Source organism: Gopherus flavomarginatus, chromosome 5, assembly GCF_025201925.1.
Source record: "Gopherus flavomarginatus isolate rGopFla2 chromosome 5, rGopFla2.mat.asm, whole genome shotgun sequence".
NCBI lineage: Eukaryota > Metazoa > Chordata > Testudines > Testudinidae > Gopherus > Gopherus flavomarginatus.
In genome coordinates, this window is record NC_066621.1 from 101,837,519 (window position 1) to 101,864,640 (window position 27,122).

General features: G+C 43.7%; 1 protein-coding gene across 15 annotated transcripts in view; it reads right to left on the reverse strand.

Annotated features, from left to right (window-relative positions):
- Nucleotides 1-27,122, reverse strand: part of RYR3 (ryanodine receptor 3) — a 630,986-nt gene that overhangs the window by 82,410 nt on the left and 521,454 nt on the right. For 9 of the 15 annotated variants that reach the window (XM_050954774.1, XM_050954769.1, XM_050954770.1 and 6 more), the window contains 6 exons: nt 12,718-12,824; nt 11,692-11,743; nt 10,370-10,426; nt 2,346-2,445; nt 2,067-2,146; nt 1,665-1,741 (listed from right to left, as the gene is read on the reverse strand). In XM_050954774.1, coding sequence (XP_050810731.1) covers nt 1,665-1,741; nt 2,067-2,146; nt 2,346-2,445; nt 10,370-10,426; nt 11,692-11,743; nt 12,718-12,824 — 473 coding nt within the window. Of the gene's footprint in view, nt 1-1,664; nt 1,742-2,066; nt 2,147-2,345; nt 2,446-10,369; nt 10,427-11,691; nt 11,744-12,717; nt 12,825-18,729; nt 18,827-27,122 lie in introns of all 15 variants that reach the window. The other 6 variants (XM_050954773.1, XM_050954771.1, XM_050954772.1 and 3 more) reach the window with 1 other exon arrangement.

The following is a 27,122-nucleotide window of genomic DNA, read 5'->3' on the forward strand; positions in this document are numbered from 1 at the left end:
TTGTGATACACACAAACTTGTATATATAAAATGAAACATGTTTTAAATAAAAAGGTTTGGAGGGGGATATGGGTCCAGTGTCCGTTTCTGAAAAGATACAGGTTTAAATCTCCTCTTGATATACACCTATTACTACCATTAATATCAAGATGAGTTACACACCTATATGTAGAAGAGAAAAGGAACACAAAATATTGATTCAATCCTGTCCCATTCCGCTCCCCCCCCCAAAGTCATAATTTGAGTTCACTTTATTTCTCATTTGTATGGTTTCTACCAAACTATTATCATTTAAAAGGAACCCGTTGAGAGTCTAATTGTCTTGCAAGGTCAAAATGTATTGAAAGATTGATTTTCTACTCCTGAGGGCATTCTGCACCAAAAAATAAAAAATTCTGCACACAGTATTTTAAAATTCTGCAAATTTTGCCAAAGAAATCTGGAGGCTCCAGCATGGAATTGGGGAGCACAGGCCACTGGCTGCACAGAGGTGGGAGATCACTATGTAGCTCCCCACCCTCTTCCCCCGGGACAGGGACTCAGTGGTGAGGCTGCACCCAACCCTGACATAGCACAAGGACTGGGTCTGCTCCAGAAACACCACAGGGCCTCAGCAAGGCAGGATCCAAGTGTTCAGGGGCTTAGTGTGGGGGGATCTAGGTGTGGGTTGAGAGAGTTCTGTGTGGGGCAATCTTGGTGCGGGCTGCTCAGTGGTGGATCTGGGTGTGGGAGCTTGTTGAGGGGTTCTGGGTGCAATGGTATGGGACTCTGCAGGGGGGTCCAGATGAAGGTGGTTGGGGCTCAGCAGGGGGTCTGTGTGTGGGGGGGACAGAGCATGGTGGGAGATTGACTGTGGGGGGCTCAATGGGGGGTCCAGATACTGGGGGAGTGGGGCTCAGTGAGGTGTGGATCCAGCTGCATCTGGTTGGGGCTTGGTGGCGAGGGGATCCAGGTGCGGGTGGCTTGTCGCAATGGTCCAGTTGCAGGGTGAGTGGGGCTCATCAGCGGGGTTCTGAGTGCAGGGTATGTGTGTGTGAGACTCAGCAGAAAAGTCTGGGTATGAGGGGGTCTGGATGCACAGGGATTGGGTGGATGGGGGAACAGCTCCCTGTACAGGGATACCTGCCCCTGCAGTGGAGGAATGATAGGTGCAGGAAGCGGGATGGGGGATTTTCAGAGCTTCCTGCAGCTGGGGAGAAACCTGGGGGTGGTTTGATCTGGCTCTGACCTCCACATCCCAGCCGGGACTAGCAGCTGAGCCCGCGATAGGATAGGAGCCACCAGCCGGGTCTTCCCAAGTCCTGCTTCCTGCCCCACAGTGATTTACCTCTCTGACGTCTGCCCTGGGCACCCAAAACATACTGCTAGAGAGGGTCATTGCAGATCACCACTGAGCTAAAACCTACTAAATGCTGTATTACTCTTACATGTGCTTGCTAAGAAATACAAGGTCAGCCTACGCTTTCTTTTCTCTTGGAAGAATATTCCACAGATGAACTTACTCTTCTTAAGTGCCTAAGATCCACAAATACAATTCCCTCTAGATCAATTCCCAGCTCAGTTGTCGATTGCTGTAATCCAACCTTTAAAATGCACCAACTCCAAGCAATTAGTCACCAACCTAGATGCTACTAAAGCTGTAACAACATGGTTTGTGCTTTTACCTGCAAGACTGCATTAAGCCAGAGAGACTCTGAAAAAATCCAGCATCCTTCTTCTCTTTAAGGTAATCTAACATTTTCTAGAGGAGAGAGAAATTTAGGAAAAACTACATAAAAATCATCATAATTTGACAATTTGCCAAATTATCATTGTCATATTGACAAAACTGGCCAGTAATATATTTGATCTTGCTCTTATTAAAATGTAGTTTGCTCTAGCCTTAATCATGTTAGTATGTATCTAACTGTTCAACCAGCCAGACTATTACTCCTCCCATTTTTTGCCATCTAATCTAAAATTAACCAAACTCCTCCCAGCATAAGAACAGTAGTAATAAACTACATTTCTCAAAATAATATGGTTCCTTTACAAAGAGAAGGCTTGTAAAAGTTAAATATTGTTACCTGCTGAACTAAGGTATTACCAGCATTTAGAATGGCAATGCCAAGTTTTAATGTTTCAATAACCATGGGGCCCAGTTCACCTGTCAAAACAATTATATAATAATTAAAATCTGTGCTAACATAACTGATTAGATTGGAAAAACAGAACAGAGACTACCTAACGTAGTTCATAATATGCATTTAATTTTGATTTATTATATACTATGCAATTAGTAAGCTGATATATTTATATAATTGCATATAGGTTTAACATAATTTAAATACTTCACAGAACTTTACCTTTGCTTGCACTAATCATCTGAAGAACCATCTCAGCAGCTCCGCGATCGTGCAGACGAGCTTGCTGATAAAGAGTTTTCTGCTTTTCCATTTCTTTCTCCTAAGTTTGGAAACAAACACCACAGTGAATACACTATTTGCATGTACATACAGCATGACAAGTATGGCTACAGAGTCAGATTAGTGGCACTCAGGCAGAGCTTGGCTGGACCACAAAATCTGATCCATAATGCACCAAGTGGCCAGAAGATAGGCTTCTCTCTCAAACTGCTCCATTGTTTAAAGAAGAGTTGGTTATACACAGTGTTTTTACTCTTTAAACTTTCTGTTCCTTAATTCATCTATTCCTCACCTGTACATCTCCTCTACAAGAGGGTGGAAAATATTCAGCAACAAGAAAATTTAAAATAGGCAACACTGTCTGAATCTGAAGGATGGATTTTGTTGACTATAGATCTGTGTGCTTGTGCCAAATGTGATCATCAAAATTAGAAGTTGGCTTTGAGCAGGAGGTTGGACTAGATGACTCCTGAGGTCTCTTCCAACCCTAATCTTCCATGATTCTAAAGTGAAATAAGAACTGACCTTTATGTTTTCTCAGCCCTTAAAATAATCTGAACTTTATTAAAGGATGGGAAATATCTGATTAAAACCACCTCCCTCTTCCTGCAGAATCTTTACCATTCCTGGATGCCACTTCCTAAACCAGTTCTTCCCCTCAGACTGCTGCGTCCTTCCTGTAGTCTGCATGTTCGAATCTCTTTAATGGAGCAGTTTTTACGATCCAAATTATTGTGTATTTTTGTGATTTATTTGTACTGAGCACTTCTATTTCAATCTACTTGTGTTTTTTTGTTAGGTATATCCATTGTGTACATAACTAATATTCAAATCAGTTATAATGTTGGTTAAAGCAATAAAGCCTGACTGATTGGTATACTATTACATTTTGATTCAACAATTATATGAAAATTGCTGTAAGTGAATTATATGATTTGAAGAGTATTGGAGAGGCTGTGTGGATAGGGCACTGCATAATGGATAGGGCACTGCACTGCACTGAGTCTGGAGATTCCTGGCTCTGATAATCTCTCTTATTATCCATTTATACAATACTTAGCACAAGGAGGCTATGATTACAGTGGGGGCCTCTAGTCACTATCAGACTACAAATAATTAAACACCACCACCAGCAGAAATTCCAAATGAGGAGGATACTTACTAACTGGAGGTTCTTTGAGATCTGTGGTCCCTATCTGTATTCCACTGTGGGTTACGTATGTGGCACCACAGGGGGAAAAGGGCAGGTAGCGGAATACACATAGGGACCACACATCTCAAAGAATCTCCAGTTACAGATAAGTAACCTCCTCTTCTTTGAGTAATGGTCCCTATTGTATTCCACTGTGGGTAGGAGGAGGGTGCAAGGATGGAGACAGCAGGGCTGAGCAGAATATTGCCATCTCAAATGAGGCATCAGCAGAAGAGTCCTGCACCAGGGTATAATGTCTTGCAAATGTGTGATTGGAGCCCCACGTGGCCGCTTTTCAGATGTCTAGGAGAGGTACCCTCCTGAAGAGAAGCCATAGTTGTTGCTTGTGTTCTGGTGGAATGAGCTTTTACCCCGCGGGGGGGTGGGAGATTTAAAAGCTGCAAGCAGAGTAGAATGGAGCCAGAGATCCATTTGGAGCTTCTCTGGGTGGAGATGCTGTGCCTTCTGACTTTCTATTATAGAAACAGTCTCAAGGATTTATTGGTTGGTTTTGTTGGTTTTGTTCTCTGCAAATAAAAGGCCAAGGCTTGCCAAACATTGAGGGAAGTGGAGTCTTTGTTCCTCTGCAGAAACATGCGGTTTTGGGACGAACACAGGTAAGTCAATGGATTGGTTAACCTGAAATTCCTAAACTACTTAAGAGATGAATTTGGAGTGTAGACATTAATAACCTTATCCTTATGGAATACAGTGTGTGGAGGATTTGCCATCATTGCTCCAAGTTCACCAACTCTTCTTGCTGAGTTCATGGCTACAAGACGTTATGGAAAGGAGGGACATGGAGCAAGTAGCAAAAGCTCAAAGCGCTGGAGGATGACTTGGGAGTACTGAAAGAACAAGATTCAGGTCCCACCGGGGAGTAGGCTTCTGAGTAGGTGGGAAGGTTTTTATTAGGCCTTTCTAGAATCTATGGGTCAGTGGATGTGCAAAGACTGAGTAGCCCTGAGAAGTTGGATGGTATGCACTGATCATCGCCAAGTGGTCTTGCAAGGAGCTGATGGACAAACAATGTTTTCAAAGATAAGATGTAGCCCAAGATGAGAGAAATATTTGTAGTCTCTGGGAGAATGCCTCTTTAGACTGCTCAAGAATAGGAGTGCTTCCATTTAGCTAGGTAACATTTGGTGGTAGAGTTCTTTCTACTGTTACAGAGGACCTCTCATATAGCTGTGGAGCATGAATGTTCTAAGGATGATGCATATCCAAATACCAAGCTCTTAGGTGGAGTGTACACAGATCGGGATGCTTGAGCTTGCCATTCTCACTGGGTCAGGAGTTCAGGGAATGTTGATAGGATGATTGGTGGTCCAGATGACATCCATAGGATTTGGGAAACCAGAACCGGTGGGGCCAGAAGCAGGCGATGAGGATGCCCCATGCTCTGTCCTGCTGGATTGTGTGTAAAACTTGTGACAGAAGTGTTAGTGGATGGAAGGCACAGTTGAACTGGTCCAACCAAGGAAGAAGCAGTGTCACCCTGGGAGTGGTGACCTAGTGCTCCTCTGAAGCAATATGTCGTGCATTTCCTGTTCACTTGAGAGCTGAACAGATCCCTGGTTGGGGGCCACCACTGAGTGAAAATACTATGCAGTGCTGAGCCCTGGTGCTCCCTCTCGTGGTCAACTGCAAAATGTGCTTGCAGATTCCCTCAGCAGACATGTTGCTTCCCTTGAAGGTAAGTTGCCAATAGGGTGATTTGATTGCTGATATGCCAGTTCCAGAGACTGACTGCTTCGGCACATAGGAAGGCAAATCTTGCTCCCCCCTGCTTGTTAATGTAGAAGACAATCACAGTGTTGTCTGACATTATAAGGACATGGTGAGCGCAGATGAACAGAAGAAAGGACTCACATGGCTTCTGGACTGCTCAAAACTTCAGGATATTGACATGCATCTTGGATTCTCAAGAAGTCCAGGCACATTGTGCTGTGTGGCTGTTGTGGGCTCCCCAATCTTATAGGGATGCGTCTGTAATAATGGTCCTGGCCAGATAGGAAAGGGGAAAAAGGATGCCCACGCATACCCAATGAGGATTTGTCCACAATATTAGCAAAGACAATACCTTGGCCTGAACTGTCACTATGAGATTCACAGAATGACGGCTTGGAGACTATACTGACCACAGCCAAATTTGAAGGCAATGAAGGTGGAGTCCTGCGAATGGGATGATGTAGGTGCACAAACCCATATAACCTAAGAGGGACAGACATGTCTTGACGGGTAGTCAAAGGTTGCTTGTGACATAAGTTATGATATTGTTCATGGTCTGGAACCTGTCTTTGGGCAGGTACAGTCTTGCAGTGACTGAATATAAAGTTGCCCTAATGAAGTCCAGAGATTGTGTGGGAGTGAGAACAGGTTGTTTTTTAACATTCATTCTGACTCCCAGTGAAGAGAGGAGGTGTAGCATCCTGGAACGGGATGCATAGGCTTCCTGGCAGGACTTGGCAACAAGGAACCAGTCGTTGAGATCATGATCTCTGATGTGGGCTGCTACTACTGAGAATATCTTGGCAGGACCAGCCCACAACATTTTGGCACCTGAGGCGGGGAGCTCAAATGATGCCCAAACTTTGAAAGATCTCAATTCTGCCTTCTTCCTGTTCTACTCCTCTCATGGTACTGCTCTGCTACCTACCTCAATAAAGGAAAACTTAAAATGCCTTGTTCATAAATATTAAGGAACACTTAACTTTCAAACACCTGAACAGCAAATGTAACTTCTTGTCTGCATAGTAAACACTGGCATTTTCATCTGTTTGAATAATCAAAGTGGTGCTTTTCGTGCCTTCTTGGATGTAAAGATTTGAACTGCTTCCTGAAGGTCCACAGTCTGGGCCAGCTCATGCTCTATTGAGATGGTTGCAAGGCCGACCAGCCTCTCCTGTGTCATTGTGGAGCACAGATGTGTTTTTATTAACTTCAGCTTGGAGAAGCTGCGTTCTCCACTGGCAACTGTTACAGGAAGTGTTAGAAGTATGCGCAGAGCAACAAAAGCATTTGGAAAGAGGGTGATCATCTTATTTGTGCGCATATATTCCAGACCAGCCTTTGGAGTTGATCCTGCTGAAATGTATCTTGAAAAGGCTTTCAGTTCATCATCAAAATCACTCGCATCAATATCGCGCATGTCATCGTGTGTCAACACTATCTCTAGTGTGCTGCATTGCTAGTGTAGGTCTTCTTCAGGTACAGTGAGGAGTTTTGGAATATCATACAACATCCCAAATATACTGCTATGTTCCTTGAGCTGCATGAAACGTTCTTCAACTGACTGACTGTATTGCACAATCTAGCACCTGGTTGAAGAATTTAACCTTGAATTGTTGTTCAAGGGCTCTTATGGGATTATCCCATGCCTCGTAATCAAAATGTCTTCTTAGGTGACTCTTGTATTCTTGAATAGGTGGGAAAATAACTTCAGTGTGAAGTTCCTCTGCCAACTTCTGCGCACCTTCAGAATGTTTTGAAACCCCTCATCTGACCAGTAAGACTGTAGGTATGACTTTGCTTTGTCCAGTTGTTCCATTGCTCCAGATAAATCAAGGTCAACACCTTGGAGTCTCTTACTTACAACATTTATTTCAAACAGTATGTCATGCCACAACGCCAAGCCACACAGAAATTTGAAGTTATGTATGTTTCTGGTGATTCCATTTCCCTCTGCCACTGTTCTCCATTTCCCGTCATAGCATTATCCTCCATAATAGCAACTATGGCATCATCTATCTTCCCAATTTGGTGTTTGATACAGGGCCGCCCAGAGGGGGAGGAAAGTGGGGCAATTTGCTCCAGGCCCTGGGCCCCGCAGGGGCCCTGCAAGCCACTCCAGGTTTTTGGTGGCACTTCAGCGGTGGGCCCTTCACTCGCTCCGGGTCTTCAGCAGCAGGTCCTTCAGTGCAGCGGAAGACTCGGAGAGAGTGAAGGACCTGCCACTGAAGTGCTGCCAAAGCCTTGGAATGCCAGCTGGTGAGTACAAGCACTGCAAGCAGCGAGAAAAAAAAAGCCGCAATTGGCTGCACATAGGTTGCTCTACCGCTGCCGCTTCATTCTTCAGTGGCAGGTCCTTCCCTCCAAGAGGGACCCACCTCTGAATTGCCGCCAAAGACCCTGAATCCTCCGGGCGGCCCTGGTTTGATAGGCTTTATCGCCTTCACTCAACTTTCCCATCATGGTGCACTCAGTGGTTTCAGTGTCAGAGAGGATGTTCTCAGATGTTGCTTCAAAATTTGCCATTGATGAGTTGATGCAGAGAAAAATATACAGATGCTTTGAATTACATTAAAAAATTCAGCAGCCTCACTAGAAGCTGATGCTGCATCACTGACCACCAAGTTCAATGAATGAGAACGGCATGGGACAAAAAAAAGCTTGAGGGTTTAATTCTCGCATCTGTGTCTGCACTCCTCTGTGCTTTCCTGTCATGTTGGCACTATTATCGTAGCCACGACCTCTCATGTCAGCTATCGCAATCAGGGGTGGCTCTAGGAATTCTGCCACCCCAAGCATGGCAGGGAGGCTGCCTTCCGCAGCTTGCCTGCAGAGGGTCCGCTGGTCCTGCGGCTTTGGCGGACCCTCCGCAGGCGTGCCTGCGGGAGGTCCGCCGAAGCCGCAGGACCAGCAGACCCTCTGCAGGCAAGCTGCCGAGGGCAGCCTGCCTGCTGCCCTCGCGGCGCCGGCAGAGCGCCCCCTGCGGCTTGCCGCACCAAGCACGCCCTTGGCGTGCTGGGGCCTGGAGCTGCCCCTGATCGCAATTCCCGTATCTTCCAGCTTTTTGAGAAGCACATTTGTCATATCAGCTCCTGTAGTATCATCAATGTCAATAAATTCTAGAAAATGCTCTGACAGTCACCATTGCAGGGACATTTTCACTAGGTTCTGTTGTTGTTACAAAACGCACCATTAAAGTCATTTGCTCCATATGGCTGATGTCAGGTGTGCAATCCAGAATAACAGAGTAATATCTTGCTGACTTCAGATCTGCCACAATCTCGTTTGACTTTTGTTGCCTACCATGAATCTAAGAAAGCATTTGTGGGCAGGGTGAATGTCTACATGGAAGTATTTGTCCTTCATATCGAGAGCCATGAACCACATGCCCTTTTCTAAAGATGAAATTATAGCTGCCAATTGGAGCATGTGAAATCTGAGTTTGTGAATGAAGTGGTTGAGATGGCAGAGGTTGAGGATTGGTCTCTAACCATTCTTCTCTTTTGGGTATCAGGAAGTAGCTGGAGTAAAACCTTTTCCTGGTATTGAGAAGGGATGTATTTTATTGCTTGTCGCGGCACTGTACCTCTTGTTTGAGAATACTCTCATGAGAGTGGTCCCCAAAGGCAAGTGGGGACGGGTGTTTTGGAGGAAGTAGGGATGCAAATTCTACTGTTTAGCCAAAGTGGATGATGTTCAGCACCCACTTGTCCGTTGTTACTGCACTCCAAGTGTTTAAAAGGAGTGCTAAACAACCCCAAATAGTGTGAGGGGGTTGAGGTGTTGGGCTTAATGTTTTGCAGCTCTAAAGATACTGTCAATAACAACACTGAGCTGGGGGCTGTGATTGAGGTGTTCAGCCTGTTACAGATGGTGTAGGAAAATGGGACTTTTGAACCCTCTGTCTCTTATGTGGTGGTTCACAGGGACTTTGGTGGAAAAACTGCTGAGCCACATATCTAGATTTGAACGATGGGTGGTAAAACTTCCTCTTGGGGCAAGCATGTATATCCCCAGCGAATGGAGGGACTTGTCCATTGAAAAGAGGTTGAACAGGTGTGATTCATCAAAGGGGAGGTCCTCAATGGTATTCTGGACATCCCTTGGGAACCCTGATGCATGGAGCCATGACTTCATGTGCATGATAATAGCCGTGAATACTCCTTTCATTGCTAGATTAACTGATAAACTATGTAGAATAAATGTATTTGATAGAGAGATTAATGAAATAAGGATGGCTGCATGATGCTCCAAGAGATTAAACTGCTCAAGGTATTAGGGGCAGCATGGAAGATGGCAAAAAGATGACAGTGGGAGAAGGAAACTAAGGGAGTGTTGAGGTGTGAGGTACAGCAGAGTCAACAGAAGGGAAAGTAGGAAGAAATGAAAACAAAATACACCTCAGCTGGCAGAATTAATTTTATTTTTAAATAATTTTGTCTGATGATGTTTATTTTTTAGCATTTTTTCAATTTTTTTCTATTTACATTTTCACAGTTGCAGGAAACTCTGGGGGAAATCAGACAGACAGAAAGCAGACAATAGACAATGAGTTTCAAAATATTAAAGATTTATAACCATTGAAACACAAATTGTCAAAACAAAGTAAATAACTTAAAATCAAACTCTATTAAGTTCTCAAGTAGCATTTTTCATTCTTTACCTATCTGTAAATGTCTGTTATTGTTGATGAAAATATTTTTTCAACAGTTTGTGCATGTGACTTGATGTTTACTGACATTTACAGATAAAAATCTAATCTTTCCAAGCCTAAAAATAGGCAGGAGCAGATTCATGCAAAGCCTTAAGGGTAACGGATTAGAAATTTGAGCTTGATGCAGATAGCTTGCTAGCCTATTCTATAGCTTTTCTGGTTCCAGAAATTTGTGTTGATACATTGATCTGCTATTATATAAATAATATAGCAAAACTTCTCCATATCCTCCACACGGCTATTGTCATTGCATCTCTCCTATCAGGCTCTTGTTAAAATGATGTTCTGTGCTTTCACTCAGTGTGGAAAGGTAGTTCAAACTCTCACCTCAAATGTCTTCTCTTTTTCTTCATCCTCTTCTTCCTCTTCTTCACTTTGACAGCTCTTTTTACATTAGAACAAGAAATTGAAAATTTATACTGAGTTCGAAACAAACAGTGGTTATTTCTATTACAATTTGTGCTGAGTGAACAAAAAGCAATTAACAGAAACTTTCTAAAACAATTACAGGCATAAGCAGTAAATTAAGCATATTAAAACCTACTCTATGTAAATACTGCAACTTTACTTACTACTGACAATGCAGCTAGCAAAGAGATTTAGAGAGGGAAAAACCATTAGTAGTTAGAGCATTTTATATATTATATAACACTTGTGCTCCTGAAAGCTAAGAAATTGATATTCCTCAAGGTTGAGAGTGCCTTAAAGTATTAGCCCGCATGTACAAAAACACAACAAATAAAATGAAGTTGCTATTCCAGGTTGTGGTTTTTTGGTCATAACTCAGTACATTTATCTATAGTATATGTCTTTGATCTCATGTTTTTTTCTCAGATAAAGGTGTAATTACATTTGACCCTGTTATCAATATTGATTTCTATTGATTTGTGTCTGTCATGCTGTAAGTACTGATTGCCAAACATTAAATGCCATCCAGGGATTAAAGCATGCTGATTTTCTATGACCTATTTCATAATAATAAACATAGTGTTAAGGAACAAATATTAAGTCCTGTCTCCATCCATACTCTAGGCAAGTTTACACTGAAGTCAAAAGTAGTTTTGCCTGAAGAGGGTCTCTAAATTTTTTTATTTTATTAAATCATTTTCTTTTTAAGACAGTGTAGCAGAAGTGGCAAAATTATAATTTTCTGTAGTAGGAAAAGTCCCTTGTTTGGGCCCTGACAACGGGCTAAATTCTACCATCAATTACACCTGTGCTAATCCAATGAATTAAATTCAACCCCAAGGGCATGTGTAACTCAGGGAAGAACTTGATTCAACATTTCCATAAAAATATGGCTAGAGTACAAACCAGGAACCACTAATATCAAGAGACAAAAGGATAAAAGGAGAAAGCATGCAGAAAATGCAGCAGAGAGTCCTGTGGCACCTTATAAACTAACAGACGTTTTGGAGCATGAGCTTTCATGGGTGAATACCCACTTCGTCAGATGCATGTATTCACCCACGAAAACTCATGCTTCAAAACGTCTGTTAGTCTATAAGGTGCCATAGGATTCTTGGCTGCTTTTACAGATCCAGACTAACATGGCTACCCCTCTGATACTTGACATGCAGAAAATATACACAAATAAATTGGAGGTGCATATGTGGGATGGGGAATGGGGCTTGAAATTAAGTATTTACCTTGGCCATCATGGCTGAATAGGCAGTGTACAAAGGATCATCTTCTAGTTTGCTGTAGGGAGAAAAAATGTAATTCAAATAGCTTATTATGTGGGTTTAACATCAGAGATTATCATAATGCTACCAGAACGCAGGTTTCATTTTCATTAAGGGGAAGGTAAACACTTCATTATCTGCAAGCCATGTTGTAAACATATCTCCTAATCTCTCAGTCCATGTAAAATTCTTTGTTAAAACATATTTATTCATATGTATGTGCAGGTGAGTAAGATAGTTATGTGTTTTACTGCTGATTAACAGGCAGTGCTGACATGTCTGGAAAAGCAGGCTGCAGATAATAGTTATAGCTGTTCCCGTTGTCTAATGATTATCTGTGATAAGATTATAGGTAGATTATGTATTCAAAAACATAGGGAAGAATCTGCAAAAAAGTAGAGGAATGCTCTGCTTGTCTGTAATTTTTCTTCTATTAGTAGTCTAATTGCAAATAAGGCAGCAACTGGCATTAACAGGAAATCACACTCTCCCACCAGTGGTATTTTGAACCATTTCCCACATATTGCATGAAGTGTGACAAAAACCTAATAATATGAACTTTTATATATTAGTACCAAACGGCAGTGGGATCATCCTGGTGGCAGGAAAAATTATTAGTTTGGGCTCATATGCCTCTGAGAAATTGAGCCTCGCAATGCCTGCGTTACATATTCACTAAGTTTTATAAATGCCTCTTCTCCTTTAACCCCAAAAAAGTGTTAAAATTTGTGCTAATATAAAGTTTATATAGAGGTTCAACATAAAAAATAAATACATATGGGCAAGTAGAAAATGGAAAAGGAGAGGCAGAACACTCTACAATACTGAATTGCATTGCTACTAAATCACTTTTGTAATGATTCAGTAATGTATGATTTTACTTCTGTTGTGACAATGAATTTACTTTTATGGGGTAATTCTATAATTAGTTAATTGAAAATTGGACTGTGTAGATTGGTCCTGCGTAATTTTGAATGTGGTTCTACTTACCTTCTCTCAGTGAGCGCATTGCGACTGAAATGGAGGATAATCTGATGAAGTGGATCCGGGTGTTTTTCAGTCTCTTCTACCTCCTCCTCATCTTTTTTTGGAGGTGTCTGTACAAAGATTTACATTTAAATATTTTATAAATAAAGCATCACAAACAAAAAATTAATACAGAGACAATTGAACTCAGTCAAAAGCATCATAATTTTATTTTGTTTAAATTCTTTTGCCAATATTCATGATATTCAGCAGTTTACAACATCAGAAACATGTTCTTTTGTATGACTATGAAGCATTTACTATCAAATAAGAGTAACATAATCAGGTATTGTAAAGTTAAAGTTTCTCATTTGCAATGTAGTGATTTAGACAGCTACAAACCTTATTCAGCAGAAATAATACGTAGGCTTCCGTGCCACCAAAGATGAACGAAAGGCCCAGCTGAGTTATTGAGCAGGAAAATCAGCTAGGAAATTGAACCATTTTTACTAATATCCACAGATGCCTCCTGTAAAGAACTGCCAAGGGAGTGAAGACTTTACTGTGATTTTTTTTTCTACATCACTATTCTTGAGTCACAAGATCAATGGGATATCTCCTTAACCTTACATGTGGACAAATCATATAGGCTGTTTTGACATTCCTGAGTAGGACTTTTAGAATGTCACCCACCCTGTCTCATTGGGTGAGAAACTTTATCAGGCCTGTGGTATGGTAGACAGCCCTGAAGGATGGGTGGGAATGACAAGTGTGGATGCAGCCTTCCTTTTACCTCAGCATGTAGCTACATACATAGTGTCTGTACTTTACCGGCCACCATAAATGTAGACACAGACTAGGAGGTATGCAGATGTACTTAATAAGATGTGCAGTAAGTGAGAGAAAGGTTCCTAAGGAGACACATCAAATTTTATTGCTTACTTTCACTAAATTTTTTCTCCACACATAAGTTAGCAATGCATATTTGTGCCGCACAGGTGTCTTTATTTACCTGCACACATTACATGCTTAATGTTAATGTTGTGCCAGATTTACTGCAAATAAGCAGTGAACACTCTGAACTTGATCAACACTATTTTTCTCTGGAAGAATCAAAGTCACACTCCTTAATGAAACCTATAACGACCTCAAATACATTCCTTCTATCCCAAGCCATTTTAATTTTATAGCTAGTCAAAAATCTCAGGAGTTTTTTGTTGTTTTTTTCCTCAAATAAAGATATTTGCTTTCCATCTTTCCTCTGGCTCAAAAGCTGGCTGAACCACTTTAGCTCAAAGTTTTAATAAAATTCACCTTCAAGCAGAGACCAAGCATATGAAACATCAGCCCAAAAGGTGACAGTGTTTAGAAAGTTATGAGCAACTGAAAATGAAGTATTAGAATGATAACATAGGCATCCTTAACGGTAGGTATCTGTCTATTGCAGGGCTTCCATCATTGTAATATATGAGCATCCTCCAAGTAAAAAACAATAGCAATTGTGAAGTCTAATAGACTCCATGGAGTTTCTGGCAATTTTTCAGGTAAAAACTCTCAGTGGAGTAGGTTTTGGGGCTTTTTTTTCTTTTTTTGAGTGGGTGTCTTTTGGGGTTGGTAGTAATTTAGGGTATAAGGAGATGTTAGTATTGTGAATGAAACTCCTATGGTGGAAAATCATTTTCAGAGAGGAATGTTTTGCAGTGTTTGCAAGTTCTGCAAAGTGGCCTTCTTGATCCTGCCACTGCTACGATATGGAAATATTCACTCTTACCGGTTCCAATTTGCTCCCACTTAATTAGTTACATGATTAATTACGTGGTGATAGGTTTGTAAACAGTATGATCTTTTTAGTAATTTTTGTTTACTTACAACTGAAGATTTGCTATGAAGTGGAAAACATATGAAAGAAAAGGTACAATACTGAGTTTGCCTTATTCTTCTCAAGGAAGCCTGTGACAATGAAAAGCCATGGCAGCAAGCGAGTTAATAGGAAGGAAATAAACTAGTACAACACAATGAAGACCAAAGACAGGGGAAATGTACTGCCATCATGTGGGTCTAATCTTGAATGGGAATCCTTGTCCAGTCAAAAGGGCTCCTGCCACTATTTTAAAAAAGTGAACAAAGAATCTGACTATGGTTGTCATAGGTGTTGGGATTACCTCCGAGATCTCTTTTTACTTGGCTTTTCAAGAACTCAGTTTGACTCCAGATTTTGTCACTCTATTATTTTTAACACAAGTACACTAAGTTGATTAGACTCAAGAGTAGGAGAAGAACTGTAACTAAACATTGAGCAAACATACCTGTGTAATGCCAACAGACCTCGGCAGAACTGAACTGGGGACCTCTGGAGCTTAGTGCATGAGCCTCTACCACATGAGCTAAAAGCCAACTGGCTGTTAGCTAGGGCTGTAGAGGAGACTCATTTAACTCTAAGTGGTCTCGGTGTCACTAGAAGGGACAGAACATCACACCCAGAAGGTGTGGGTGTTACACTTGCAACCCCTGTCAGTTTTTTTGGGCATTTCTCCAACCCCTTTTTCCATCTCTGCAATTTTGTGCCCTGAGTGGCTGCCCTGCTCACACCGCACTGGTTACAGCCTGCATAGGAGGTGGATAAAGAGCATAATACACATCCAAACTTACACAGAAAACCTCTTTCTTTATATACGTTTATACATTACATTGCATTTACTATGCATTGCATCAGGCATTTTGGGTTTTGCTTGGTTACTTTGTAGGAACCATCCCTGTACAGCATGTTCTGCCCATGTATGACTTACTCTTTACCTCTTATATTTCAGGCTTATCTAGTCCATTATAAATGGTTCCCTGGGTGTTTCCCTGTTATCTTAGCTAATACAAACATTGTCTCTTAGCTTACTGACCCATTTACCTATCTTAGCTGGCATAGACATTCTGTTTCCAGCCTGCTGTTCCATTTACCTCCCTAATCCTGTCTCCCAAGAAATGTGGTCTTACCCATGTCTAATTACTCATGTGAAGCCAGACTTACATTCCACTGCTTTTGTTTTGCTTTTTTACATTAGCATTCATTTCATTTGCATTATGTTTCTATAATTTCTTTTTTAAGTTCACTACCGAGCAACACATTTCCAAGACCACAGTAGTTGTAATAATTTGAACCACCATCAATGCTAGACTCAAAGTACAAACCAGGGGATGCAAACTCACCTTGTCTGGTATAGTCCACCATGGTGTAATTCTATATTATAAGCTTTTTTGGCCATTAAAAGATCCTTCTGTAATGTTATTTCTGCTTTTATTTTAATTACATTATAAAAATCGGTACAAAATTTAAAAATCTTTCTATTTATTACCTCAGGAATTTTAGACATGAAACAGAAAATAGGCCGATTAAAATAACATTCCCTGGATCTATAGTGGTCCTCTTCAGCCACCACATAATATTTGCTATTACCAGCACAGGCATTTTTTACTTTACCAGTGTTCTAGCATATAATCTGTACTGTGTAATTTGGAGACTGTACCCCACAGTGAAACTAGATGCTGGCAACTCTGTCTGTAAAACATTATACCTGGACCTGTAAGTGTCTGTCAGGGACAAACAGCAGTACAAGTTTGGGGATTCCAGACTGTACACTATATTGCAACAGTATCTGAGGAGGGAAAACAAATTTCTTCCACACCATATGGGTTTTAGTGGCTTCACATTTAACTTTGTGGTATTGGATCCTTGTTAATTTTCGTAGCCCACCCCGGCTGATGTTACCTCTCTTGTACCAATTTTTTTACTTTTCTGTGGTGACAAAAGAAGGCAAGCTTTCTTGCGTCATTTCATTTAAGGCAGCTTTTATTTGGTACAGCATGTATCCCCCACATACTACATATGATATTATTAGAACACATTGACTTAATGCCATACTTTTTAAAAGCAGACCGCACAATTAATTGTTTACAGACGCATTCATTGGGACGGGCCCATTTCCTTCAGAATGGCTGTAAAGGCTTCTGGGGGGAAGGAGAGGGGGGGAGAGAAAGCATATAGTGGGGGTAGCTTGTCAACACCTGACTTCCTCGTTGCATTTTTTTTTTTTTATTACTAAGGGTTTCCACCAGATGTGACTGCAAGGATTGCCACCATCAGGTTTATTTATCAAACCAGGAATTCTCTTCTTTAACACTTTAATTTATTACCTCCCTTTTCTTTAACATTTTTTACTGTAACATTTCCACAACTCCCAACTATTTAGTTCCCTCTGACCCTTCAGCATTAATTTGTGCAAACCTCCTTTTAATGCCTCACTCTTTTCCCTTAAATCACTTATCTTTTAAAGTGACACATATCTCAGCTGAATTCTTTCTGTGTCTCTAAACTTACCGTACTTTTTAAGTTTTCTGCACTTATTTCTTAAGTTAGGCCAGGTCTACACTAGCACTTACGTTGGCAAAAATTTTTCCACTCAGGGGTGTGAGAAAACACCCTCAAGTGACGTAAGTTTTGCTGACATAAATACTTATGTGCAACAGCGCTGTGTCAGTGGGAAATGCTCTCCCACTGACCTAGCTACCGCAGCTTGTTGAGCTGGTTTTCTTATGTCGACGGGAGAGCTGTAAGCTAGTAAGTGTAGATATAACCGTAATACACTTTGCCTGCAATGCTGCACTCACTAAACACAGTCCTTGAAGGACAGCTGCTTTTTACCTATTTCCATAAATCCAAAGTAACAGACATTGTTTTCTCTCTGACTTTTTAGGGATTTTTTTCTGTTTAGTTTGTTTTCTGCTCTACAACTTTGATTTGCTCTTTATATTTTTGCATTCTTTCCTCAATGTGGCACATTTCATCAGTAAAGTTTTAGTCACCAGAAATAATCCTTGTGAAACTGCTGCCTTGTTTGTCTGTCTCCCTCTCCCCCTCTCTTTCAGATACCAAAAGTAGATACTATTTTTTCCAGGACTGTCAGTGGGTCCTACTTTTTTGAAAACTGCAAGGGCATTCAAAAGACCTGTGGTATGCTCAACCATTTATTTATTTATTGCATTTAACAGACTTCTGCTTTTCTCTGCTAAGCATTTTTTTCTTTTTCATTTAATACTACTCTCTGGATCCACTCAGTCCCAGTCTCTTCCTAATACTTCTCTGGTGAGTCCATGTCTAATTACTCATGTCAAGCTAGGCCTACAGTAGACAAGATAGTTACTTATGATTTTCCAAAAATTCAAATCCTTCCCCATATGCCAGTCCCTTTTAAAAGGTATAATGAGGCTTCTTCTGTGTATGTCAGTGTTAGCTCATATTGAATTAAGACTTAAACATATCCTCCTTGTGAGATACTGAAGTGATATCTTCTCTTTCCCTGGTCGTTAGACACCAACGAGATAGGCATTTTAGAAATATTAGACAAATGCATAAAACTTGGCATTATGAATTCCATGAAGGAGGAAGACAGAAATGGAGATCTTTCTGAATCAGGATTAGGTGCCAAGATGCAGAAGTTTGCTAATCCTCCACATCTATGATACATGAATGCTGAATTTCTGCTGAATATGGTTATGCATATTTACATTTCATTACAGAATATCAACAAGAAAATGGCAAATTTTAATTTGCGTTAAAGCTTAGAATGTTAAAATAAAGTATTATGTAACAACAAAAATTCAAAAAAGGGAAAGTATCAATCACATTAAGTCTTCAAACAAATAATAATTGAAAACATAGGAACATAGGAATTGCCATACTAACAAAAACAGACCAATGGTCCATCTAGTACTGTTCTATTTCTGAAAGTAATCAACACCATATACTTCAGTTGAGGGCATAAACCACCTTTTAATATACCTAAATGTGCAATACTATATCCTGGTGCAAATTTCTTCCTGACCAAAACAGGTGATCAATTTATGCCCTGAAGCATAGGATTTGCTATTTTATAAATTTAAACATATAACTATGCTAACACAAAAGGTAAATACATGTTATTATATATATATAATATATATATATTGAAAAGGGCACTGATAACTAAGCCCAGTTATTTCAGTACTTACAGCCAAATCTTGAACTAGTTTCTCCTCAAATGAATATTCCTCTGTTTCTATCCAATAGTTCTGATAACCATGGAGGAAGAGGTTAATAGAACGGTGCCTGGGAGGGGGGGGTGAAAGTGAGATCAAGAGGGGTAAACAGAAGATAGTATAATAGCTTAGGTGGGTTAATGATTAGTAAGGATATGTATTTTGTACAATTTTGATCCTCTGATTGGTCAGTGAAATAATATGCAAATTAAATCAAACATTCAGTGAAAAAACATTTTTCTTCAGACTTTTGAACATACATGAGGTACACTGAGGGAACATACTAAATACCTCTTAATGCCACCACATTTTCCTGCATATGGGTCTGTTTTCACTAGTATTATTGTGATAGACCCATACTAGGATTGGGATGCCATTGTTTTAGGTGCTATACAAACACATAGAAGACATAGTCCCTACCCCAAAGAGATTTCTAACGGATACCAGAAAATACATATTATATACAATCTGACCAGCAAACATTGTTGTAGGAACCTTCACTTTGCAAAAAAGAAACCTTAAGTATACAATACTTATGGTTGCTTTAAGTTCTTTAATTTCCTTGGGTGTTTTTGAAAAAAGGAGGGAGAAAAAAAATATCCATGCTTAAAAATGTTAGCATTTAGATGTACAGTACTGGGCTCCGCATTTCTTATCTCAGTGAGGTAGGAAGGGATGAGTTTTACATCCGATTGCTGCTATTGTCTGACTAGACACAGTTTTTTGTAAGGCTGAGTTAAAGAAGTCTCTTTACCATACTTTACACTGTGACTGTTGTATCTTGGCATCTGAAATAGGTGATTTCCAAATCAAAGTTTAGTTTGTTTATTTCAAACTAATACAAAATGCAGCATAAACTGTGGTCAGACCCCAATACAGAAAAATCTATATTTTATTCAAACCCACTTTTTTTTTCTTATTCCTCAAGTTAAGACAGTGGGTTTTTATGGAGAATTTTCCTGTGTGTATTCATGCAATTTGTCTTTTAGAAACCTTGGGGAAGTAATTCTTATGCCTAATCAAGGAGGAGGTCTATGTGGGGAGAACATACATGGTAATGTCACAAAAGAGAATGGGGTAAAAAAAAACTTAAGTGCCTATTGAGCACACTCAAAAGTGATTTTTCAGTCAGTTATTTTTAGTACATTTTGTATTCAACCAAATATTTTCAAATTAGATTGTGGACACACACCATAAAAATCACTTTTTACAGACCAAGTTTCAAATTCATCTCTTCCTGAATTATGTGCATGAAAAAAAGTGTGACAATACTTTCTTTTAAAGTGGGAAAAATGCATTTTTAAACCTTGCATAACTTAATATGCTTGAATGGATTTTTGTCGAACTTTACAAAAAAGTCACTTTTCAGTTGAGAATATGGAAAATATTAGTCCAAAAAGAGGAGGGATTTTGTTTGTTGTTCACCCCCCCCACATAAATTTACTATCTGAACAAGTGGAAATAGAGTCTAAATGAAATAGTACTATAACCTTAACTATAATTTTCACAACTGAATGACTGATATAATACTGGTGTCTCGCACAGTTGACTAGACAAAGGAAATTTAGTTTTAATTGAAAAGCAACACTAAGTGCAGCTGTTAAATCACTTATCTGAATGGTAGGTATGCATGAAATTAACCTAGGTAAAGATTTAGGCTCTGCTAACACTTGCGAAAAGACGGTTACTCACCTTTGTAACTGTTGTTCTTCAAGATGTGTTGCTCATATCCATTCCAGTTAGGTGTGCGCGCGCCGCATGCACGTTTGTCGGAGATTTTTACCCTAGCAACACTCGGTGGGCCGGCAGGGCGCCCCATGGAGTGGCGCTGCTATGGTGCCGGATATATACCCCTGCCGGCCCCTCCGCTCCTCAGTTCCTTCTTGCCGGCTACTCCGACAGTGGGGAAGGAGGGCGGGTGTGGAATGGATATGAGCAACACATCTCGAAGAACAACAGTTACAAAGGTGAGTAACCATCTTTTCTTCTTAGAGTGCTTGCTCATATCCATTCCAGTTAGGTGATTCCCAAGCCTTACCTAGGCGGTGGGGTCGGAGCGAGACGTTGCGGAATGTAAGATCGCTGAGCCAAAGGCGGCATTGTCTCTAGACTGCTCGACTAGTGCATACTGGGATGCAAAAGTAAGGACAGAAGACCAGGTAGCTGCGCGACATATTTCCTGGATGGGAACGTGGGCCAGGAAAGCGGCAGACGAGGCTTGAGCCCGAGTCGAGTGGGCGGTGAGATGGCCAGTTGGAACGCCGGCCAAGTCGTAGCATGTCCGGATACAGGACGTCACCCAGGATGAGAGCCTCTGGGAAGAGATAGGTATGCCTTTCATGCGCTCCGCGACCGCTACAAATAGCTGAGGCAAGCATCTGAAAGGTTTGGTCCTCTGGATGTAAAAGGCGAGGGCCCGGCGGACATCCAGGTTATGTAGCTGTTGTTCCCGGCGTGATGCGTGTGGCTTCGGGAAGAAGACTGGTAGAAAAATGTCTTGATTAATGTGGAAGGCAGAGACCACCTTGGGAAGGAAAGCCAGGTGCGGCCGCAGCTGTACCTTGTCCTTGTGGAATATCGTATACGGGGGATCTACCATCAAAGCACGAAGCTCTGACACTCATCTGGCCGAGGCGATAGCGACGAGGAAGGCTGTCTTCCAGGATAGGTACAGCAGCGAACATGTGGCTAACGGCTCAAAGGGAGGGCCCGTGAGCCTAGCTAATACAAGGTTGAGATCCCAGGTAGAGGAAGGGCGCTTAACTTGAGGGTAGAGCCGCTCCAAGCCCTTAAGGAATCTGGAAACTATAGGGTGAGAGAAGGTCGAACTGCCAGATTCCCCAGGATGGAAGGTGGAAATCGCGGCCAGATGCACCCTTATCGAAGAGAGCGCCAGGCCCTGCTCCTTGAGGTACCATAAGTAGTCCAAGATAATGGGGACCGATATGCCTTTGGGAATAAAGTTATGCTGGGCGCACCAATGGGAGAAGCGCTTCCACTTGGCGAGATATGTTGCCTGCGTGGAAGGCTTTCTGCTTCCCAGTAGGACCTGTTGCACCGGGGTGGAACAGAGCAATTCGGATTGGTTTAACCAGACAGCAACCATGCTGTCAGGTGGAGGGACTGCAGGTCCGGGTGGTGAAGTCTGCTGAAGTCCTGTGTTATGAGGTCCAGGCAGAGTGGCAGAGGTATCGGGTCCGCTAGAGATAGATCGAGCAGCATGGTGTACCAGTGCTGCCTTGGCCACACCGGAGCGATCAGGATTAGCCGGGCCCTGTCCCTGCGGAGCTTGAGCAGGACTCTGTGGACTAGAGGAAAGGGCAGAAAGGCATAAAGTAGACGATCTTCCCAGGGAATTAGGAACACGTCCAATAGGGAGCCTTGGGAGTGACCCTGCAGGGAGCAGAACACCTGGCATTTCCTGTTCTCTCGGGAGGCAAAGAGGTCTATCTGGGGAAAGCCTCACCTCCGGAATACTGAAAGCAGGATGTCCGGACAGATGGACCACTTGTGGGACAGGAAGGACCTGCTCAGGTGATCCGTGAGAGAGTTCTGGACTCCTGGGAGAAAGGAGGCTACCAGATCTATCGAGTGGGCTATGCAGAAATCCCACAGTCGCATCGCCTCTTGACAAAGGGGGGAAGATTGCGTCCCTCCCTGCTTGTTTATGTAATACATGGCCGTTGTGTTGTCTGTGAATACTGCAACACAACGGCCCTGTAGGTGATGCTGGAAGGTCTGACACGCCAGTCGGACCGCTCTCAGTTCGCGGACATTGATGTGAAGCGCCAGCTCCTGAAAGGACCAAAGGCCTTGGGTGCGAAGGTGCCCGAGAGAGGAAGCGTCTGTTGTCAGGGACACAGAGGGCTACAATGGATGGAACGGACGACCGGCACACACCAGGGAGGGCGTCAGCCACCAGTCGAGGGAGCTCAGAACACTTGGTGGAACCGTGATTATCATGTCTATGGCATCCCTGCGTGGACGATAGACTGAGGCGAGCCAAGTCTGAAGAGGACGCATGCGCAGTCTTGCGTGCTTCGTAACAAAGGTGTACGCAGCCATGTGACCGAGGAGGCCGAGGCAGGTGCGGACAGAGGTTGTTGGGAAGCTTTGTAGTCATTGTATAAGGGAGACTATAGCCTGAAACCGCGGTGGGGGCAAACTGGCTGTTGCAAGATTGGAGTCCAGCATGGCCCCTATGAATTCTATCCTCTGCGTAGGTAGGAGAATGGATTTGTCCAGATTGATTATCAGGCCTAGACGGTTGAATAGGGCCTTGATGACGTTTACATGAGCGGTGACCTGAGCCTCGGAGGTCCTTCGAATAAGCCAGTCGTCGAGGTATGGAAAGACATGTATTCGACGATGGCGGCGGGAGGCGGCGACTACCGCCATACACTTTGTGAATACCCGAGGGGCCAAGGATAGGCCAAAAGAAAGGACTGCAAATTGGTAATGTTGATGATTCACCACAAAGCGTAGGTACCGTCTGTGCGGAGGGTAAATCGCGATGTGGAAATATGCGTCCCTCATGTCGAGAGCAGCGTATCAATCTCCAGGATCCAGGGAAGGAATGATGGTTCCCAGGGATACCATGCAGAACTTGAACTCTCTCATGAATTTGTTCAGTCCTCACAGGTCCAGGATAGGCCGGAGGCCCCCTTTTGCCTTGGGAATGAGGAAAAATCTGGAATAGAACCCCTTGCCCCTTAATTCCTCCGGAACCTCCTCTATAGCTCCCATCGCAAGGAACCTCGAAACCTCCTGCAGAAGGAGTTGCTCATGAGAGGGGTCCCTGAAGAGGGACGAGGAGGGAGAGTGGGGAGGAGGGGTTGAAACAAACTGAAGACGGTAGCCACACTCCACTGTGCGGAGGACCCAATGGTCCGAAGTTAGCTGAGACCACACAGGGAGGAATGCGGCAAGGCGGTTGGTACATTGCTCTCGGGCGCACCCTCAAAAGTTTGGCTTTGGTTCCGCTGGTGGCTTGGTGGGAATGGAATTGTTACCCCCCTGAGGTCCAGACTGTCGTCTGCGAGAGGTACGACCCCGCCTTCTGGTGAAGTCTTGCCTTGGCCGAGGTAGGGGCGCTGAGGTTGCGACCGGAAAGATCATCTTTGAGTCTGCAGCGTATGCATTCCCAGCGAACGCATAATTACGCGATTGTCCTTCAGACTCTGTAGCCAAGGGTCTGTCTTCTGGGAGGACAGGCCCTGGCCATCAAAAGGTAGGTCCTGTATAGTGTACTGGAGTTCAGATGGTAGGCCTGACACTTGCAGCCATGATATATGCCGCATGGCAATTCCAGAGGCGACGGTTCTAGCTGCCGAATCAGCGGCATCCAGCGAGGCCTGGAGGGAGGTCCGCGCAACTTTCTTCCCTTCCTCTAGGAGAGCTGTGAATTCCTGGCGGGAGTCCTGCAGGACGAGCTCTGCAAACTTCCCTACTGCCTCCCAAGTGTTGTAGCTGTGCCTACTCAGGAGGGCTTGCTGGTTCGCCACCCTGAGTTGGAGGCCTCCCGCGGAATAGATCTTTCTCCCCAACAAATCCATTCGCCTGGACTCCCTTGATTTAGGAGCAGAGGCTTGCTGGCCATGGCGCTCCCATTCATTGACGGACTGTACAACCAGTGAACAAGGAGGAGGGTGTATATACAGGCACTCATACCCTTTGGAGGATACTATGTATTTACGTTCAACCCCTCTGGCTGTGGGCGGTACAGATGCCGGGGATTGCCAGATGGTATCCGCTCTAGCCTGGATCGAGCGGATGAAGGGGAGGGCCACTCTGGTTGGAGCCTCCGCCGACAGTATACTGACCACCGGGTCGTCCACCTCAGGAACTTCCTTTACGGGCAAGCTGATATTGAGGGCGATGCGGCGCAGAAGGTCCTGGTGTGACCTGAGGTCGATTGGGGGCGGTCCAGATGTAGATGTCTCCGCCACCGCTTCATCCGGGGAAGAAGAGGATGAAACCCCGGGGACAAGCGGGTCTTGGATCGACTCCTGGTCTTGGGGGATGTCCTGAGGCGGCGGATCTTGTGGGTCTGGTACGTGGGCTGGAGATTCCTCCGTACCTGCCGGGGGAGGTCTGCTCACTGTGGTCTCTGGCGCCCGATGTTCAGAAGGGCTGGTGTGTGATGGTATATGCGGATCACCTTGGGTTTGGTGGTAGGCCCAAGGTGTCCAAAAGGGCCACTGATGAGGTCCCTGGTGGTTATCTGGATCCCCATATGATGCAGTGTCTGCACGGGAGGAGATCGACGGATGACGAGATGGCCATGGGGGGGGGTCGGACTGTTTGATGTGGGTCTCTGCGTCCACTTGAACCGTCCCTACGCGGTGCCAGAGAACGGTACCAAGAGTCGTGACGGTGCCAGGAGTGGGACCAGGACCTGCGACCAGCACGGTGCCAGGAGGTCGACCGGTGCCTGGAATCGCCATGCCGAGAACAGCTGCGAGAAGTACGGTGCTGCGAGTGGTGCTGAGATCTGGAGCAGTGCCGATAGTATCTGGATGGCGACCGGGACCTCGAACGGTGCCGCGAGTACGACCGGTACCTCGATGGGGAACGGTACCGGGACTGCAAGCGGCCGCGGGACCGGGATCAATGACGGGACCGGGAGTGCCTGTGGGACCTGGATCGGGACCGGTGGCATTCTGTGGTACCAGGCGAAGAAGGTCTCATGAGGGCCAGCTTGCCTATGGACTGAAGAACCCGCACTGGTGGCGCCGGGGGTTGAGGCAGCTCAGGCTCCGTCAAGGCAATCAAGTCCTGTGCCGTGGAGAACGTCTCCGGAGTGGAGGGCATGATAAGCTCAACCACGGCGCGTGCCGGGGAGCTGGTAAGCACCTGACTCGACGGCTCTTGCGAGGCCGGAATCAACGGTGTGGAGGACGTCAGTGCCGCGGCAGTTGACGGTGCCGGGCGGTCTGACTTGGCTAAGCGCTCAGACTGCGGTGTAGATATAGCAGCCGCAGGAGGCTTGTGCTTCTTGCTCCGTGGTGAGAGCGAACGGTGCCGGGTAGGAGCTTGGGCCGGTGATGGTTGATGTCGAGGAGCCTTCACTGTTGGCATGCGCTCCGGTGCCAAGGAGGCACTTGTTCCCGGTGCCGCTGGCGGTGCCGAAGACTGGGGAGTCAACGCTGCCTCCATCAGAAGTTGTTTTAGGCGAATGTCTTGCTCTTTTTTAGTCTGGGGCTTGAACGCCTTACAGATGTGGCACTTTTCCGTAAGATGGGATTCACCCAAGCGCTTAAGACAGGAGTCGTGAGGGTCTCCCGTGGGCATCGGCCTATGACAGGCCGAGCACTGTCTGAAGCCCGGTGAACCGGGCATGGGCCCCGGTACCAGGCGAGGGGAAGGGGCTAACCCCCGATCCCTCTTAACTATCTACAATAACTACTACAGAACTAATAACAACTAAACACTAACTATACTTGAAGAAATCGAACTATATGCACAATTACAATAGAAACGAGCGAATCTCTAGGGAGGTGGAGATCAGCTAAGCTGCGCTCCACTGTTCCAATGACCGACACGGGTGGTAAGAAGGAACTGAGAAGCGGAGGGGCCGGCAGGGGTATATATCTGGCACCACAGCGGCGCCACTCCAGGGCGCGCCCTGCCGGCCCACCGAGTGTTGCTAGGATAAAAATCTCCGACGAACGTGCACGCGGCGCGCGCACACCTATCTGGAATGGATATGAGTAAGCACTCGAAGAAGAATGTGTTTAACTTAATGCCTGTAAGCAATCCCATTGAAGTATTCATATATGGTAAATAATGTGAAAGTGTTGCAGGATTGGGGCCTTAATATAGCCATAGAAATAAGCATACATTTTTATACATTGAAGGAACATAATATGTGGTCAGAAATTGATGAATAATTCTTGTTAAAATTGAAGCAATTGTCATGTTGGTCCACTAAGACAGCAAAACTCATCCAGCAACATTTAAGTAACTACCACATCAGGGACTCTGCAACATAACACTCCTTGACTTACTCCAGTGCCTTTCTCCACAAACATAAATTTCTTCTCAGCTTGTGTTCTTTCAGATCCAAATTAAATAAAAAATGTGTTGTCCCACACATTTGGTTTAAAAATCCACCGGAAAAATATTGAAAACTGCCTTTCACAAGAATCTAGTGTCTGATCCTAGAAGCACGTAGCACTGGGCACAGTGATTATTATACTAAAGACCCACTGATTTCTCTGGGACAACTCACAGAAGTAAATACTGTTCTTGCCGGATATGGCTTTACATTGCATGTTTCATGTTCTATTTAAGACGGAGCTTTTTGTTTTTAGAGGCACTCCATGTATCCTGTAAAGCAGAGGTTGTTTAATTCATGGAGTTTT